Source organism: Heteronotia binoei, chromosome 1 (genome assembly GCF_032191835.1).
Source record: "Heteronotia binoei isolate CCM8104 ecotype False Entrance Well chromosome 1, APGP_CSIRO_Hbin_v1, whole genome shotgun sequence".
NCBI lineage: Eukaryota > Metazoa > Chordata > Lepidosauria > Squamata > Gekkonidae > Heteronotia > Heteronotia binoei.
The window spans coordinates 83,000,607-83,020,132 of record NC_083223.1 but is presented as its reverse complement, the minus strand read 5'-3'; the positions used below and the strand labels follow the sequence as shown (position 1 = coordinate 83,020,132).

Genomic DNA, 19,526 nt, shown 5'->3' with positions numbered 1-19,526 from the left:
GAACTGGCTAACACAGGCCTTTAATTTAGCTCAGTGAGTGGGGCTCTATTCTCTCTCCCTTCCCCTGCCTAACCTCACTGTTCTGAGGTTGAGCTGCCTCTGAGTATAGAGAACAGAGAATGGGTCTGCCTCTGAGAGCAGGAAGCACAGGGCAGGGCTGCCAAACTTCCCAGCCACTGCTCTCGACCTCCATAGTCGTCCTCACAGATAGGGGTTAGGTGGGTCCTCCTGCTATGATCTTTGTGCTTTTTATTTTAAAAATTGCTTTGCAAAACCCCACTATTCCTCTATCTTTCCAATTTAGACCCTTTTAAGGGTGGGAAGGGAAAAGTTTGGGACCAACTACAGTTAAAATAATGTGGAGCTCCAATGGAATAATAGCAGAACAAGTGCTGAAGAGGACAACCAAAATTATTATCTCAAACCTGTAAAAAAAAGTCCCGAGACCCTGGAGAGCCACCACCACTCTGAGCAGACCTGGGGAGGGGTGAAAAGAAACTTGCAGTGCTCCACCATTTCATGTTTTTCCCTTGAGTCCTGGTCTCACACTATTTATATTTTTAGTTTATATTTTAAGGGCATGGGTGGGAAGGTTTGGGGACCAACCACAATTAAAGTATAGAGTTCAACAAACTTAAGGAACTCCAGTTTTGCAAAGAAATATTACTTTTAACACCCCCACCTTCTAATGTGGGGCTCTGTTGGAATAGTTGCTGTAATATCTTTAATTGCGTTTGTGTCCTTTATGAAGTTTATATCTCTGCTGCTTAACATTAGATTTTATGACACACGTGGCCTGACCCAACAAAGTCCCATTTATGTCAGATCTGGCACTCATAACAAATGAGTTTGACACCCCTGGTCTAAAGCATCTCTGAGAAGTGTTCATCCAGCCACTATTTGAAGACTGCCAGTGAGAGGGAGCTCACAGCCACCCTAGGCAGCTGATTCTACTGCTGATCTATTCTTATGTTGATTTTTTTCTAATATCCAGCCAATATATTTCCACTCATAATTTAAACCCACTATTATGAGTCCTATCCGTTCCCTGCCCTCCTCTGACAGCCTTTCAAATATTTACAGAGCAATCATGTGCTGCCTCAATCTGCTTTCTTCTCCAGACTGAACATTCCCAAGTCCCTCCGTTTTTCCTTGTAGAACAACCAAGTTCCTCCTCTGCACCTGCTGTATCTGTCCACAACCTTTTGAAGTGAGGCCTCCTGAACTGCACTAAGTACATTCAATGAGGCCTGACCAATGCGGTGTACAATGAGACTAAGACATCTTGTGATTTGGATGTCATGCCTCTGTTGATACACCCCAAGACCACATTAGCCTTTTTTGCCACTGCATCACACTGAGTGCATCACATTAGCTGGTGGTGATTTACCAGACTTATATGGAGACAAGGTTTTTGTAGTGGATGAAGTTAAAGGTTTGGGCTTGCTCCTAAACCTGTTCTTGTTAGTGGATAATCAAGTTGGTGCTGTTGGTGAAAGTATCTTCTTTCAATTGCATCTAGCTTGTAACCTGGCCCCTTATCTAAATTCTGCTGACCTGGCTACATGGATGCATGCTGCTGTAACCTCAAGGCTGCATAGCTGTAATACATTCTGCATGTGGTTTGAAGATGGCTTGCAAGCTTCTCCTCTCTGGGTCAGCTGCTTGTAATTAGGGATGTGTATTTGGATCTACCTGAGCCAAAAATACACCCGAAAAATACCATATCAGTATTTTCTAGGTATATTTTAGCATCCCAAATGTATGTGGGTTTTTTCAGGAAAACGGGGGAGAAAATCCTGGATATATTCGTTAAATGCCAGTAGATCTGAAAACAGGATAAGGCAGGAGCAGACTGCTGTTTGTTGGGCTTCTGCAGTTTTTTTAAACTTTAAGCCACCACTGGCTCAGCTGGGGCTAGCTCCTCTTGCAATTTTGTTGAAATTGAGCTGGAAGAGAAGATCAGCTGGGGCAGCAGGAACTGAGTGCTCCCTGCTGCCTCGTCTGGGACTGGTTCTTTTTCCAGCTCAGTTTAAACTGAGCTGCAAGAGGTCAGCCCAGGATTGGCCAGCACAGTGGGAGCTGAGAGCTCTGTGCTGCCTTGGCTGGGATTAGCTCCTTTTGCAGCTGCAAGAGAAGTCAGCCAAGTATCAGATAGGGCAGTGGGAACTGAAAGCTCCCCTCTGCTTTGGCTTGGCGTTGGCTTTTCTTGCCACTCAATTTAAACTGGGCAGCAAGAGAAGTCATCCCATGATTGGCTGTGCCCATGGGGAGCAGAGTGCTCCCCACAGGCACAGCTTCTGTTATGAAATCCCCTCCCCTTCTCAGGTCTTTGGGACCACCCCCCTCCAAAATTGGGACTTTTGAAAAATCCTGGGTCTGAATATGGCATGGAAATTGGGATCCAAGATTTTTTTGGAAACCAGAAATTTTTTTTCGGTTTGGTATACCCAGACTGAAAAAGGGAAAAAAATGCCCAACCCTACTTGGAAAATACTGCTCTATTGCTGCACCAACTTCATCAGCTAGCTATTTTAGGGTGGCCATGAACTGGAAAAATTGAGGTTCATTCCGGTTCATTGTTCGTGAGGTCCTTTGAACCTCCCCCAGTTCATGCACCAGTTTGGTTCGTGAGGTTCATGGGTCTTCACTCCCTCCTTTCTGCTGGTGGCAGCTCCCCGAATGGCAGGGAGGGGGAAGATCTTGCAAAAGCCATATAAATTCCCCACTCTTCCACTTGGGTTAGCCATAGCTATCGCAGGAGTTGTCCTTGAAAGGGCAGCTTCTGGGAGAGCGCTCTCAGCCCCACCCACCTCACAGGGTGTCTGTTGTGGGGGAGGAAGATAAAGGAGATTGTGAGCCACTCTGAGATTTGGAGTGGAAAGTGGGATATAAATCCAATATCATAATAATCATCTAAATGAAATGTTTCCTTTAAATGGCTTTTGCAGTCCATTTCAGTAATCCCTTTTGCTTTCTTCCGACTTCCAAGCAGGGGGGATTAAGAAGGATCACTGAAATGGTTTGCAAAAAACATTTAAAGGTAATGTTCCATTTAAATGGCTTTTGCAAGCCATTTCAGTGTTCCCTCTCACACCCCCCCCCCCCCCCCCGTGCTTGGAAATGAGATGGATACTTGAAATGGCTTGCATCCACCTAGCCTGTTAGGCTGAAATAAATGCAAACCATTTCAGTTATCCCTTTTGTTCACCTGTACTCCCCCCATTTAAATGCATTCCCAGTTGTGGTGGCACAACTCAGGTAGCCAGATAAATGCGTTTTCAGTTCACTTGTGAGTTGTGCTGCAGCAGCAGTGGCACAGCTTGGAGAAGGCTCTCTGTAAATGCCTTCTCCAAGCCTTGCTGCCGAAAGTGGTGTGCCTGCTAGGACAAATCCTACAAACCCTCCTGGGAAGTTCTTGGGGCTAGTGAGTGTGAAATGGCTACTGAGTTCATGATGAACTTCGGTTTGTAATTCAGTTTTGAGTACTATACTGCATTTTCCAGTATTCTCCCCATTTAATGTTCTTCAAACAGCCTTCTTCTTAAGGTGCCTTCTCTTGGAAGTGGCTGTACAGCAATATCAGGGATTCTTTCCATGGTGGGACCTGTTGTTTGGAATGGCCTGCCAGAGCAGATGAGGGAGAGCTTCTTCACTTCCTGTTTTTAGAATGGCATGTAAGACAATCTTATCCCAGAGGGCATTTGATGGAGGGTGAATCCCGCCATTGAGGAACAGTACTGAATCTACTCTGGTGTTGAATGTATCAGTTCCTTTACATTTTTAAAAATGACTTGAATGGAGGTAAAATTTAAATTCTTTGTGCATTCAAATGAGATGATGGTAAAAACCTTCTTCTTTGGAGGTTTTTGAACAGAGGCTACATGGCCATTTGACAGCAATGCCAATTCTGTGAACTTAGACAGATCATGAGGAGGAGGGCAAGATGGGTTGCATCGGTGCTTAGTGGACCGGTGCTCATGGCCCTTTCTTACATGCCCAGGGAATGCTGTTCACCACTTTGGGGTCAGGCAGCAATTTTTCTCCAGGCCAGTTTGGCAAGGGATCATGGAGGTTGTTTTTTGGGGGGGTCATCTTCTGGGCATGGAGCAGATGTCACTGGGGTGTGGGGGGGGGAGGCTTTTGTGAGTTTCCTGCATTATACAGGGTGTTGGACTAGATGACCCTGGAGGTCCCTTCCAACTCTAAGATGATGATAATAAATTAAAAGTAGCTAGGACATAAAATATATCCACCAACAAAGTTAATTCATTAGTCTTGTCTGGTTAATTCGTTAGTCTTGTCTGGTTACTGGAAAACTGTTTTTGGGGGTTTTTTGCCTCTCCATCTTCTGAGTTTGATTCATTGATCTCTGAGTGTAGATGATTTCTGAGAACCTTCCCTGCTGCCAGCAGTTGCTTCATCTTCTGGGAAGGGTGATTGCTGAGTCTGTGGGATCCCCATGAATTAATAACTGTGTGGGTTGGGGGTTGCATTGAGGAAGGTTTAGGGGGTGAAATCTTTTCCTCTTACAAATGCAGCTCCACTGATTTTACTCCTTTTCCTTCCTCACTGTAGTTCCCTTATGTGGTCCCATGACCCTGAGAGTCAACTTTCCTGATGTTGGAAGGGGCTGTAGGGGAGAGCAGAATGAGGGAAAAATCCTCATCCACGAGTGCCTTGTGCTGATGATTTACTGAATTTAACCCATTGTGTGTATAGTGCCAAGGAATGGCGTATGGAGACTTCATAGCGGGCTCTGAGCTAAAGAAATGTTGCTCCCTTAATGTGATGAGAGCCATTTGTTAAAGTGCTTGCTTGATGGAGATGTTGTCCTGCCCCCCCCCCCCCCCCATAGCAGACAAGTGGCTTATTGGATAGCTTGAGTGTGTGGATTAATCTGTGCTTGGTTTGATGGAAATACCTTTCCTGAGAGGGAAGGAATCAGATCATTTAGGGCATTCCTGTGTGAGCAAGTTTTTTAAAAATATTAGTTTAAAAAAAACAGCTCGAGTTGCTATTCTCTTTTTAAAGGGATGTATCAATTTCTGACCAACACTATATATTTTTGCCTGGGATAATGAAGACCTGGCACTTGACAGCATTATAGAGCACGGTTCCACCAGTGTTGCATTGATGTGTGTCACAGCTTCCAGTTGCAGGTTGTTTTAATGTTTTGAACTGGTTTTTCTAGAAGGTGTGCGCTCCCCAGTTGCTAGACTCTTCTGTGGGTACAGAGATTTAGAATGTCTTTTTAAAGAACTGGTGAACAGCAGTGTGACTGTGCTCTTGGAGCAAACTTCTTGTGTTTGTATTGATTATGTGTGCACTGGAATATCATGTTAGCATTGCAGAAAAACAGCTTATAGGAGTATTTAATGGGGATCTGCTTTTAGTGACCACACAATAATGCCTTTATTAAATGGTACTGTATGCATTCAGCAGTCTGAACTGGTTTTAGGTAGTTTTATAATATTCTCACACAGTTCATTGTTTTGAGCATCATTGCTGTTTTGGGTCATTAACTTTTCTTGATTTGCTACAAGAAAAACACTAATTCACTTACGTGTTTGATACTGCATAAATCAAGACATGCTTTTGAGGTTTGCTGGTTGGTATTTAATTGAATTTCATCTTGCTTTTGTTAAGAATATTTTTCTCCTTTCAAATACTAGCATATTTTCAGCTTTGTTTTTTGTAGGTTTTAGTCAGAGATTGCTAAACAGAAAACAGTGTTTCTCTGTGTAGATGTAGGCTTTTTGAATAAGTCCAAGATAATTGTAAATACCAATTTGCTTATGTTCTATTTGCTTTAAAGATAAGATCATTCCAAAACTGTACATTGTAGTTTTTTTATCCTTGCTTTTGTAGAGAAATGTATTTACTTGTAGAGGTTGTGGTGTATGTGTGGAGGGGGATGAGTTTGGATAATGCATTTACATGAGTTGGGGAAGGTTCTTTTCCATTGTTAGCAGAATGAAACCTCTGAATGCAGTCCAGTATGTGAAGCTGCATCTGAATGTCAAGCCAAATGTTTCTTGAGCAAAGTGAAGCAAATATAATAGAAATAAAACTTGAAAGACCTGTGGACAAATTTGACAGCAGGTTTGAGCAAAACCACTTGCTTTTGCTAATTGTTTTCTAGAATAATTACTGCTTAAGAAAACATTTCTATTTGGCAATTGCACTTTATACTTTTAGAGAAAAGTGAGTAATATATAGTTGCTGGTACTGCTATATGGTTTTCAAGAATAATCTTTTCTGGGGTTTTTTTTAGCCACTAGATGGAGCCATTACTCCAGGAATAAGGCTGTTCAGCTGTTTCAGGGTTTTTTCCTTTATACTTCAGAAAGCATTCTTTAAATCTGTACTTTCAGAATTGTCTTAAAGCAGTTGTTGATCAGTAAGTCCATTTAAAGAAAAACAAAGTAGTATAAAAACAAGTTATTTGCTATGTTGAGGAACTTCAAATGACCTGTCTTTCCATGCATTTGATTGCAAGATAAAACTTGGAAATATAAATGACATTCTTTTAATCATTAAATTATTTCTAGCCTTTTCTTACAAATGTTTACTGTACATCGATGGTATTAATGTATCTGTTAACTAGTAATTGATGTAAAGTTACTGATATTAGCCAATGAGATTTTTGTTAGAGAATGTACATATTAGAATGGGAATCTTTGATAGAAACAATTAAAAGGACTATGAGAAACTGGCAGATGTTCCTGATGTGCAAAACATTCTTCCCTGCTGTCATCCCCCCCCCTGCAAACAATTCTGTGCATCATTGCTGTGTTTGAAAATGATTCTGTCAAAAACTGCCAACAGGGAACCTTGCATTTAGCCTCCAGTTTTCTCCTCATAACATAGCAGTTGCAGATCATGCAACTTCTGTGGCTGTTCATGTGTGGTAAGATTGGAAGAAAGAGAGAGATGAGGGGCCGTAAGAGATATAGCTGGATAGTAGCCTCTCCAGGGTTACTTGTGGTGGTAATTGGGTGGGTATAACAGGCTGGATGGAGGGTTAGAGTTGGCTGGGTCATTGAGAAACCTAGGCACATGCCTTATACTAGATGAGAGCAGAGTTCCTCGTTGCTTCTCTTTCTCTCTTTAGCTGCTGGAGAGACCACAATCTTCTCAATTATTAGTTCTCAGTGAGGGGCAGTAAGGGATGCTAGACGCACTCCTTCTTGAGGCAACTTGTTGTCAATGTTAATAGGTTTATTTTCTCCCTCTGGTAAGGAAATGAGGAGCTTGATTAGTCAAGGGGACAGTTACCCAATCCATTTCTTCCTCTGACTTCTTCCAGCACAGGGCTCTTGATCCAAATATGATGGAGAGTCTGGGTGGGTATATGAAACTTCCAGTAGTTGAGGATGTCCTACCACTGTTTGAGAGCTGGATGTTAACAGACAAAAGCATTGATAGTTTTAAAGAACCTCTAACTTCAATTTAATTTTGGTTTTGTTTTCTAGGTGTCCACTGTACGCATGGTTTTAATCGTACTGGTTTTCTTATCTGTGCCTTTCTGGTTGAAAAGTTGGACTGGAGGTAATATTACTCCATTAAAAATATGGTGGTGTTATGTCGGGTAGATGCAGTTGTAGGACAGTTAAACTAAGATTTTCAGCTTAAAGTGCCCTACTGTCTTATCGTACAGTTTATAGGAATGCTAATTATTTTCTTCCACAAGCTGGCGTAGGTCTGGTTGTGTTTGGTGATTTCCCCCTAACCCAGTGAACATGACAAAGTAGGACTGCTGAACAATACTAGATGAATTGTATTATAACCAAAATAGTAAACAACTGATTTCAATGAATGATGACTATGATATTGATCAGGGATCTCTGTTAAAGGTAAATTGTGCATGTGTGCAGTTGTGTTTCTGTTCAAACCCATCCAGAAATGGGAAAGGGTATTTAACCTTTTTATACTCTACATGGTTTTTGCTATGAAAAGAACCTGTAGCTTGCTTTACTACTACTGGCAGTCTTAAAGGGGAGGGGAAATCTGTTTTGACCTTTCCCTTCACCATTGTAAAGTCTCCAAAGTTGGCTTCTGCTCTCCAGCTAAAAGAACTGGTCCTTATTGACTCTGGCTTGGGTGCTTAATGTTGGCATCTCTAGGGAATGGGATTTTTGTCCAGATATGGTTAGCATAAAACCATGGCAGTGGACTGGAGGAAGCAGCTGTTGGTGTTCATTGGGTGCCTGGCTTTTTCAAGGATCTTTAGGAGGTGAATGGGGTGTGATTTTGTCAGCTAGTTGAATCTGTTCTGGATGTGCAGTCATACTCTTATGACAACTTGTATGCATTTTGAGTATAGGATTAGAGGACATGGGATTTGTTTGTGGCATCATAAACAAGGGACATGATGTGGATTGAGAATGAGAGCCACTTAACTATGAAGTTCTTTCCAGGAGATATTAGGATTGTATTTTCTGTTTTAGGAAAAATTATTTGTACTTTCCTTACTTGATGAAAAGCTCGAGGTTTTCAGAGGTTTTCTAGAGTAGTTTTCTGCAGCAAGGTAAACTGTGCTTAGATTATGCCCCTCAAGGAGCAGCTTCTTTATGTTCCCTGATCCCTTTTTCCTACTTTAGTTAAAACACATAAAACTCCTAATTGTTACCGATGTGGTGGTCACTGCTTTCTTTTTCATGGCATTCTTGGCTACAAATCATGTGATTCTGGATTGAGAAAAAAAAATGCTTAGTGACTACTCAGGGACTGCCAGTTTTGTCTGTTAATTTGGAAGCAAACTGATAGGAACTGCTTATCCCCTTCCCTTTAAGGAGAAAATGGGAAATTGATCTTTGATGTGCTATAGACTCAAGTTGCGTGGAAAGGAGTAGTTTAGGTTTGTGGGCTCTTCGTAGCTCATTTAGATTTGGTTGTTGTAGATTTTCCATTTAGATTTGTTTGGACTTTCTTCATGGTGAATTAACCATGTCTGAACTGCAGTATTCTTTTCTAATATAATTGCTTTTAGAACTGTTTCAGCGGATTTCGTGTTTATCATATTTCTAGCTTTAATTTTCTGGTGGCATATTTGTTATGCTACTGAGAGGAGATATTTCTGTTATCAGAAAATGGTTTTTCTGTATTCTTATAAGCTATGATTGCATAATTTGTGCATTGACAGATATTTAACATGTCATGGAACCAACGTTTTTCTAGTCTACCAATGCAGAACTAGTAAATAATACCACAAACTTTGCCGCTGTCTATTTCTTTTTATAATATAATATAATAATAAATTTTATTTGTATCCCGCCCTCCCCGCCTCGATAGGCTCAGGGCGGCTAACAACATTTCTTAATAACATACAGTAATAATAAAACCTTTAAATTTAACAATATAAAACAATATAAAACATTATTTAACACATTAAAAACCAGTTAATACAATTAGATAGTTTAGTCTGACAGTGCTGGTGATGTTGGACGCTAGTTCTGCCAGTTTATACACAGCGGTCTAGGTCTTTAAGCCGCATTGGTGGATCCTTATTAACAGCCTTCTTTAGCAGTCTGAGTAAGCAAGTGTAAAAAGGGTGGTCTTGCAGGCCCTGCGGAACTGGTCAAGGTTCCGCAGGGCCCGCACCTCCTCAGGGAGTTGGTTCCATAGGGCAGGGGCCGCTGTTGAAAAGGCCCGTGCTCTGTTATTTTGATGTTTAATCTCTTTCGGCCCAGGGATAGCCATTAGATTTTTCCCGGCTGACCTCAGTGCTCTCTGGGGTTCATATGGGGAAAGACGGTCCCTCAGGTAGGCGGGTCCTCGGCCATATAAGGCTTTAAAGGTAATGACCAACACTTTGTACTGGACCCGGTATATAATCGGCAGCCAGTGCAGTCCACGTAGCCCCGGCCGTATATGTTCCCATTTCGGGAGTCCCAACAACAGCCTGGCCGCCGCGTTCTGCACTAGCTGCAGCTTTCGGGTCCGGCACAAAGGTAGCCCCAAGTAGAGGGCATTACAGTAGTCCAATCTTGAGGTGACCGTTGCATGGATCACTGTTGCGAGGTCCCGGCGCTCAAGGAAAGGGGCCAACTGCCTTGCCCGCTTCAGATGGAAGAATGCTGACTTGGCAGTGGCCGCTATCTGGGCCTCCATGGATAATGAAGGCTCCAGTAGAACACCCAGGCTCTTTACCTGGTGCGCTGCTTTCAATGGCGCACCGTCGAAGGCCGGGAGAGCTATTCCCCCTCCCAGAGCGCCACGACCCACACAAAGGACCTCTGTCTTCGCTGGGTTCAACTTCAGCCCACTCAGCCTAAGCCATGTTGCAACAGCCTGTAAAGCCCGGTCGAGGTTCCCTGGGGCGGAGTCGGGCCGGCTGTCCATTAACAGATAGAGCTGGGTGTCATCTGCATATTGATGGCAACCCAGCCCAAACCGCCGGGCAATCTGGGCAAGGGGGCGCATATAGATGTTGAACAACATCGGGGAGAGAACTGCTCCCTGAGGCACCCCACAATCCAGTGTGTGTCTCCGGGACCGCTCACCCCCGATGGCCACCCTCTGTCCCCGACCCAGGAGAAAGGAGGAAAGCCATTGTAAGGCCAACCCCCCAACCCCAATGTCGGCGAGGCGGCGCGTCAGTAGCTGATGGTCGACTGTGTCGAATGCCGCCGACAGGTCTAACAGCATCAGCACCGCAACGCCGCCTCGATCGAGTTGCCGCTGGAGGTCATCCATCAAGGCGACCAACACCGTCTCCGTCCCATGGCCCGGCCGGAAGCCAGACTGGTAAGGGTCTAGGACGGAAGTGTCATCCAGAAATCTCTGTAGCTGCAACGCCACAGCCCTCTCAATAATTTTACCTAAAAACGGTAAATTAGACACCGGACGATAGTTCGCCAATTCGGCCGGGTCTGCTGTAGCTTTTTTCAAGAGAGGGCGGACCAAAGCCTCTTTCAGAGGTGTTGGAAAATGCCCCTCTAAGAGGGATCTATTTATGATGTCCCGTAAAGGACATCTAAGCTCCCTCTGGCAAGATTTAATCAGCCAAGAGGGGCAAGGGTCCAGATCACATGTTGTCGGGCGAGCAGCGGAGAGGATTCTGTCGACTTCCTCCAGGATGAGTGGGTTGAAGTGATCCAGCACTGAACCCGAAGACAGGCATGGAGCCTCAGTTTCACTCACTGTATCCAATGTGGTAGGCAGGTCTTGGCGGAGTAACGAGATTTTATCTGCAAAGTATTTCGCAAATGCCTCACAGCCAATTTCTAATTCTCTAACGTTTGGTTTGCCTTGTGGCAATGTTATAAGATCCCCAATTATTCTAAATAATTGTGCTGGGCGCGAATTTGCAGATGCAATCTTGGTTGCAAAGTAATCTTTCTTTGCAGCCTTGACTGCCATCTCATAAGACTTCATAAACGTTCTATAGGATGTTCTCGTCGCTTCGTCCCGAGTATGCCTCCACTGCCTCTCTAGTCGTCTGAGCCCTTGTTTCAGCTGGCGCAGCTCCAAGGTATACCATGGAGCCAGCTTCATACAAGGGCACAGAGTACGCCGGGGTGCAATTTCGTCGATAGCCCTGGATAGCTGGCCCTGCCAGATTTCCACCAGGTCATCGAGGGAATTGCCAGTGGGCCAGGGATCCCTCAGGGCCGTTTGGAACCGTTCCGGGTCCATCAGGCCCCGAGGGTGAGCCAAAATAGGCTCTCCGCCCATACAGGGTTGGGGCGGCGCCCCCATACGGGCCTTAAGGGCTAGGTGATCCGACCATGGAACCACTTCTACGGCGATATCGTTCACCGCGATCCCGGACGCAAAGATCAGGTCTAATGTGTGCCCGGCCTGATGCGTGGGAGTCGTGACAAATTGAGAGAGTCCCAGTATCGCCATGGACGACACTAGGTCCATCGCCTGAGTGGAGGCCGTGTCGTCAGCATGGACGTTGAAGTCACCCAGGACCATTAGCCTCGGGTACTCCAACGCCCAGCCCGCCACTGCCTCCAATAGTGATGGTAAGGCGTTAGCTGGTGCGTTAGGCGGACGGTACACCAGCCAAACTGCCAACCCCTCTCCAACATCCCACGCCAGACTGGCGCATTCAACTCCATCGATCTTTGGGTCTGGGAGAGCCCGAAAGGAGTAATCCTCCCGTATGAGTAGCGCCACTCCTCCCCCCCGCCCGCTAATCCGTGATTGGTGAAAGACCGAGTATCCCGGGGGGGACATCTGGGAGAGAGCTACTGTCTCCCCGTCCCTCACCCAGGTCTCGGTCACGCAAGCCAGGTCCACGTTCTGCCGTAGCAGGAACTCCTTAAGGGTCGCGGTCTTATTATTTATGGACCTGGTGTTACATAACACCAATGACAGAGGCGAGCATTTCCTCTTAGGCCCACTACCTGCCACCGTTGGGATGGGAAGTAGACTGGAAGGTGTCCGAGCACTATTTTGTCTCTGTCTCCTTCCATTATATTTCTGTCTATTCCCACCGTCATATCTTCCCCTCCCCAGGAGCACTCTGAAAGGTTCTTTTTCCAAAGGACAGCTAGAAATTGTTGAAAAAGTTGATCTTAAACAGAACTTTTAATGTTCTGGTGTAACTTTACTTTTTTTTTTTATAAATAGTCTTTATTTGTTATGCTATTTAGTCTATTACAACAAATATTTGTATTTCCAACACACCCTTCCTCCCCCCCCTTTACTCCTAGTCTCTTCCCCCCAGCCATGAGCACAAAGTCTTAGTCTTCCACTGAATGTCCATCCTTCCTTCTATTGCTGTCCATTCTAGGTAGGTCTTCCATCTGGTTATAATTTCCTTGGTTTTCACATCCCATGTTGTCTCCTTGTTAAATACCGCCATGATGTCTGACTGTATAAATTCAAACAAATAATTGTGCCAGATTTCTACTGTCCATTTACTTTTGTCCTTCCAACCCAAAGCGATGGCCGCCTTACCCGCCAATACCATAGCCTTGACTAAATTTTGCATACTCCTGTCTATTATCAGGCCACCTATTGTGCTTACCAACATAAGATTAAACTCTATGGTTAATGTTATATTGCATACTTTTCTGATTATTTTGATAATTTTGTTCCAAAAGGTCTTTACTACTGGGCATTCCCACCACATATGAGCATAACAACCTTTAGAAAGTTTACAATGCCAGCATAGCGGACTCAATCCTGGAATCATATTAGCTAATTGTGCTGGGGTCTTATACCATTTTGTAAGAAATTTATATTCAGGTTCTTTAAATTTAGTTACTTTGATTTCTTTTATTCCTTTCTTAATTTTTTCCACCGTCCTCTCTGACATCCAGCCCTCCTGGCTCCATCTCCTCTGTAAATACTCTACTATTTTTTCCTTGTTTTCTGTCATCATTCTATATATCTTCCCTACCAAACCCTTTTTCTGCTTTGCCATTTCTTTGTATAGTACTTCCATTGGCATGTCTATCCAAAAATCTTCAGTTTCTCTAATCTTTTTTACTGTCTTATATAGCCCAGCTACTTTTAACCAATATTGTTTTCCTATTTCTTCTGTTATTTCCTGTAAGGGTTTAAGATTTCCACTTCGAAACATGTTTTCCACTCTGCAATAACCTTTGAGATTTAACCTTTCCCACCAATTAGTTTCTTGCACTTCCTCATTGACAGTTTCCAGGGGTGCCCATCTAGAAACTCTTCCTAACCAATGCGGCTGCCATTTCTTCCAAACCTCTAATGAAGCTCTTCTGGGTCCTATTGTTAATTGTAAGTCTTTGTTCGTAACTTTAGAAAAAATGCCTGATCTACCTGTATTATTATTTATTTCATTCTCAAAGTTGACCCACTTCTGAGACTTTTCCTCACCTATTTCTAATAATGGTTTTAGTTGGAAGGCTTCGTAATAAATATTTAGGTCCGGAATTCCCCATCCAAATTCTGATTTATAATTATATATTATTCGCTTATGGAATCTGCAGTTTTTACTATTGAATATCCATTCTCTTAATGCTGTATTCCATTGTTCAATTTTATTTTTCCTTGTTCCCAGAGGCAACGTTTGAAACAGGTATGTTAACTTTGGTATCCAAACATTTTAGCGCTTCTTATTCTAGAAGATAACCCTAACGTTTTATTTTTCCATCTTTTCATGTCTCTCTCAATTTTTTCCCATATTTTATCATAGTTTTTCTTTATCATTTTATCAATATTTTTATGCAGAACTATACCTAAATATTTAAATTTCTTAACCCCCAATCCTATTTCTGTAGACCTATTTATCTCATGCCTTTCTTTTCTGTTAACATTAAAATAAATAATTTCTGATTTTGCCAAATTGACCCCTAGCCCTGAACACTTTTCAAAGTCTTCTAGGATAATCTTAATCTCTTTAACACCCTCTTTAGGGTTAGTCATAATTACAATAATATCATCTGCAAAAAGGTTAAGCTTCATCTCTTCATTACCTATCTTATAGCCCTCAATTCTACCTGAATTTTTAATCCGTTCCACTAGTTGTTCCATTGCTATTATAAATAAGAGAGGAGATAGAGGACAACCCTGTCTTACTCCTCCTTGTATAGGAAATGCTTGTGTATGGTTATTATTTACTCTTACTTTCGCATTTCCTCCTTTAAAGATCTCCTGAAATGCCTGTAAGAACCTTTTCCCTATCCCAATTTTCCCCAATATTTGCCATAAAAATTCATGAGATAGAGTATCAAAAGCTTTATAAATGTCCAGTTTTAGTAACCCTATTTTTTCCTTCTGACCATGATATAGGACATTGAGTATATTTCTAATGGGGTCTGTGATGTTTCTACCCTTAATAAACCCATATTGGTCCCCTTTAATGATTGTTGAAATGACCTTCTGAAGTCTATTAGCCAATATTTTTGCAAAAATCTTATAGTCCTGTTTTAATAGGCTTATTGGTCTGTATGAACCTACCTCTTCCGGGTCCTTTTGAGGTTTTAGAATTAATATTATTTCTGATTCTCTCCACGTATCTGGGGCATTCTTTCCTCCCCACACTTCATTGAAAACTGCTTGCATTTCAGGTGCAATAATTTCAATCATTTCTTTATAGAATTCACCTGTAAAGCCATCTAGCCCTGGTGATTTGCCTTTTTTAAAACCTTTTATTACATCCTTTATTTCCTGGACTGAAATATCGCCTTCTAATGCTTCGATCCTCTCTTTCTCCAAAGAAAGACTAATTGACTCCTGGAACTCCTTTATTGGCTTTTCCTTATACAAATTTTTATAAAAGTTCTCAAAGGCCTAATAATTTCCTTAGGGCTTTGTGTTGAGTTTTTGTTAATTTTTATACTTCTAACCTTCTGTTTTGCTTTTTTAATCTTCAAATAATTCGCCAATCTTTTAGCTGTATTAATACTATTCCTCTGAAAATCATTCCTTACCATAGTTTCCTTTTTCCATATTGTAGCCATGTCTAGTGCCTCCAGCTGTTTTTGGATCTCTTTTATTTTGTTCTGTTTTGCAGGGCAATATTTTATTGTTTGTTCCTTTTGTAACTTCTCCAATTCCTGAAATTTGGCTTGTCTTTTTTTGTACCATTCTCTTTTCATCCTCTTTTCGCTCTTTATACAGTGCCCCCTTATTACCGCTTTGGCAGCATCCCATAATATATTAGTGGGAACCGTTCCTCTATTTTCCTTAAAATATAGATTTATCTGTGTTTTCATAAAGTTTCTATCCTCTTCTTTTGCCATTATTAAATTATTATATCTCCAGGGTCTATTTGTTATTGGTAAATTTAACTCCAGCTCAATACTTAAAGGAGCATGGTCAGATATCCAGATTGGGAAGGTTAGAATTTCTCTTATAGACATATTATTATTCTTTTCCAGGATTATATAATCTATGGGATGGTGGCTAAGTGGTAGAGCATCTGCTTGGGAAGCAGAAGGTCCCGGGTTCAATCCCCAGCATCTCCAAAAAAGGGTCCAGGCAAAAAGGTGTGAAAAACCTCAGCTTGAGACCCCGGAGAGCTGCTGCCAGTCAGAGAAGACAATACTGACTTTGATGGACCAAGTGTCTGATTCAGTATAAGGCAGCTTCATATATTCATATGTAGACAAGAAACTTTCAGATTTTAAAAATAAAAAAAGGGGAGGGACGGTGGCTCAGTGGTAGAGCATCTGCTTGGGAAGCAGAAGGTCCCAGGTTCAATCCCTGGCATCTCCAAAAAAGGGTCCAGGCAAATAGGTGTGAAAAACCTCTGGAGAGCCACTGCCAGTCTGAGAAGACAATACTGACTTTGATGGACCGAGGGTCTGATTCAGTAAAAGGCAGCTTCATATGTTCTTCATATGCATGACACCGTTTTATGCCTACTAGATATGTGTGTGGGTCTAGGTCTAGAACTTGTAAACTCATGTGCTTCTTTCAATCCCCATTCTCCCAACTTAATATTTTTATTCTTTGTTATGTCCATGTTAAAGTCCCCTGCAACTATTAATTCACCCTCTGAGAATTGTTGAATCTTCTTGAAGACCTTAATTAAAAAATTATTTTGTTTTTTGTTTGGTGCATAAATATTCACTAGCGTAACCCGTTTACCTTCCATTTTAAACTTGACTAATAGGTATCTACCTTCCTTATCCATTAATGTTTCAGTATCCTCTACTGTTAAGTTCTTATGGATCAAGGTTGCCACCCCCCTGGCCTTGGAAGTCCCTCTAGCTTCTGCTAAGACCTGCCAATACGAATCTTTTATTAACGGTGTTCTATCTTTTTTTTTTATGTGTCTCTTGCAGACACATCAAATCTATCTTTTGTTCTCAAGCTAATTTAGTTAACCTATATCTCTTAAGATTTGATGTTAACCCATTTACATTCAGTGAAAGTATTCTTAATGACCTATCCATTTTCTTTATTTTTTTTACTCATTGGCCTCCCTGGCTGTGGGTGTTTATTTATATATATTAGGAAATGCCTTCCCTTCCCCCCCCTACCCTGTGGTTGAGACAGAAATGTGGACGAAAACATCATCCCGTCTTCCACCTTCCAGAGCGTATGCATCCCTAATTCTCCCCCTACATTTCATTCCAGATAGTTAGTTCATTAAACTCTTGTATACTTCCCTTTATGAGATATCCTCAAGAGAAGCCGTCCTTTGCCTTTTATCGAGCCTGCTTGATGCTCCTTCTCCTGGATTGTCAGGTGTCTCCATGGTTTCCTCTTCTCTTTGTACACTCAAGTCGTCTGTGGCAAGTCCCAATCTTCTCAAAAGTTCTTCTGCCTCCTTGGGGTTTCTAGCTATCATCCTCTTCCCATCTTTAAACATTATTATTGTAGATGGGTACCCCCATGAAAATTTTACTTTGTTGTCATATAGCTTTTTCCCGTAAGGTCTCATTAGGTTTTTCTGCTTAATAGGCTCTTGGCAGAAGTCTTCTCTCACCCAGACCTTGTTGCCTCTGAAGAACAAATCCTTCTTCTTTTTCAAAGTTTTATAAACTTCTTGCTGTAGCTTCTCTCTTGTAAATTTAATAATAACATCCCTTGGAGCCCCTCCCTCTCTTCTCCTCTGTAGTCTATGGGCTCTTTCTATTTCTTGAGGCTGAACCCTTAACTCCTTTTTTCTTCAATCCATTCTCTCAGCGTTCCCTCTAGAAGCATATTATTTATCTCTTCAGTAATTCCTGAAAATATGAGGTTGGCTCTCCTGTTCCTGTCTGAAATCATTGCCAGCTGGCTAGATAACTGATCTATTTTTTGTTTATTTTTACTTGCAAGTTCCTTGGCTAAATTGGCCGTCTGAGTTGTATCTCTGAGTTCTTCAATACTTGAAACAGCTTCGTTTACTGTTTTGATTTCTTCCGATAGCTGCCCCAGTGAGGCTGTTACTATATTTTGAAAAGCAGACAGTTGCTCAGATAACTCCCTTATTGTCTTCGCCATTCCTCACACTTTACTAGGCCTAACGAGAGCTTATATTCGCTCAGGGTGTTGCCTCCTTAGAAGAGTAAAAAATAGTTGTTTTCTTACCCTTGGAACGCTCAGATAAGACTTCTTTCAGTCACCAAAAACTCCTACAGCAATTTCCTCTTACTATTAGCCTTGAGGATGGACTTATCTCAATTTATTTGAGCTTTTAACAAATTACGCTGAGGAGAGAACGGGCCAGCTGTTGGCTTTCTTCAGTGCATGCGTACAACTCTGTAACTTTACTTTTTGGTATACATTGAGGTTTTCTTGATTCATATCTTGTATATGCATGGTTCTAATTGCCAGTGCTGACCCAAGGGTGCCTAGCGTCCTAGGCAGGCTTGCTGCCTGCCGCTCCCCCGCCACCCTCCAGCCCTTGCAGCACTGCTGCACTCCATTGACCCTCACATGATGAGGCTCGGCTCCCCCCACCGCAGCCCCCCGCCGTGGCCCGCCTTCCCTCCCTCCCTTCCTGGCACTGCAATGCAGCAACACTCCATCCCTCCCTCCCCGAATGTGCTGTTCCGAGACTGGGCCCTACCAGCTTCTATGTGGCTGGTGCGCTATCTAATGGTTTGAAGCCCACGTGGCAGAAGGCTTCTCCCCCCTTCTTCCTGGAACCGGAAGTGAGGGGGAACAAAGCTTTCTCCCACATGGCCTTCAAAGCATCAGATGGTGCGCTGGCTGCATCGAATCTGGTAGGGCCCAGTCTCGGCGCAGCGCGTTCTAAGGGGGGGCTGACAGAGTGCGGCTGCATTGCAGTGCCAGGGAGGGAAGGTGGGCTGCGGAGGGGGGCAGGGAGATAGGCAGGCAAACTAGGCAGTTGTGGGCACCAGGAGGGGGGGAAGGCAAATTTGGTGCCCCTCCTCCTGGTGCCCTAGGCAACCACCTAGTTTGCCTAGTGGGTGAGCTGGCCTTGCTAATTGCTAAGAGGCACCTTTCATCCTGGTAATGCTTTTAGTAAACAGTTGTTAGATCTTTATGGAGCTACAGTTATTGCTAGTTCAGTACTTAGAAATGTCATGAAATATGTTTATGGAGCTGTTAAAAACTCAGCAAGAACTCTGAGGGACATTCTCCATGTGTCCTTGTACTATATGAACAGGTATATTGAAATAGTTGTTTTTAATTCCTTTTTTTTTGTATGTTATGTAGTTTTAGTGGAAAGTGTGAACCTCATCAACCCATTTTATGTGATTCAGGTGTCTTATACAATTGACATTACTGCAGAAGTTTCATACTATGTTCTAATTAAGTAAAAGCTGTATATTGCTGTACAGTTTAAGTCTAAAAACCATGTCTATCAGGTTTTGAAGTGTTAAACTGCAATTTTGCAACTATCCATGGAACTAGTCAGGCCCATAGCCACGGCAAGGGACATTTGGGCGCAATGTCCTCCATGGATGAGTGCCATCCCCATAAGAAAAATTCAAAAATAAAAACTATGAAAAATATTTTAAAAATCAAAACATCAATTTTTTTTTTTTAAATATAAGATGCACATGGGGTTTCAAAAATGTTCCCTGGGCACAGTCAGGAAATCTTTAGTCTCATCTTTCCCCCACAAGTAGGAAATAAATAGGTTTTTAAAAATGCAAAATAAAATAAAATTGCAAAATGTA

At 42.5% G+C, this 19,526-nt stretch overlaps 1 protein-coding gene across 3 annotated transcripts in view; it reads left to right on the top strand.

Moving 5' to 3' along the window:
• Window positions 1–19,526, top strand: part of RNGTT (RNA guanylyltransferase and 5'-phosphatase) — a 232,083-nt gene that overhangs the window by 12,917 nt on the left and 199,640 nt on the right. For all 3 annotated transcript variants that reach the window (XR_009555318.1, XM_060236951.1, XM_060236959.1), the window contains exon 5: window positions 7,479–7,554. Coding sequence is in view for 2 of the 3 variants with exons in the window: in XM_060236951.1 (XP_060092934.1) it covers window positions 7,479–7,554 (76 nt within the window). In the remaining variant the exon portion in view is untranslated. The remainder of the gene's footprint in view (window positions 1–7,478; window positions 7,555–19,526) is intronic.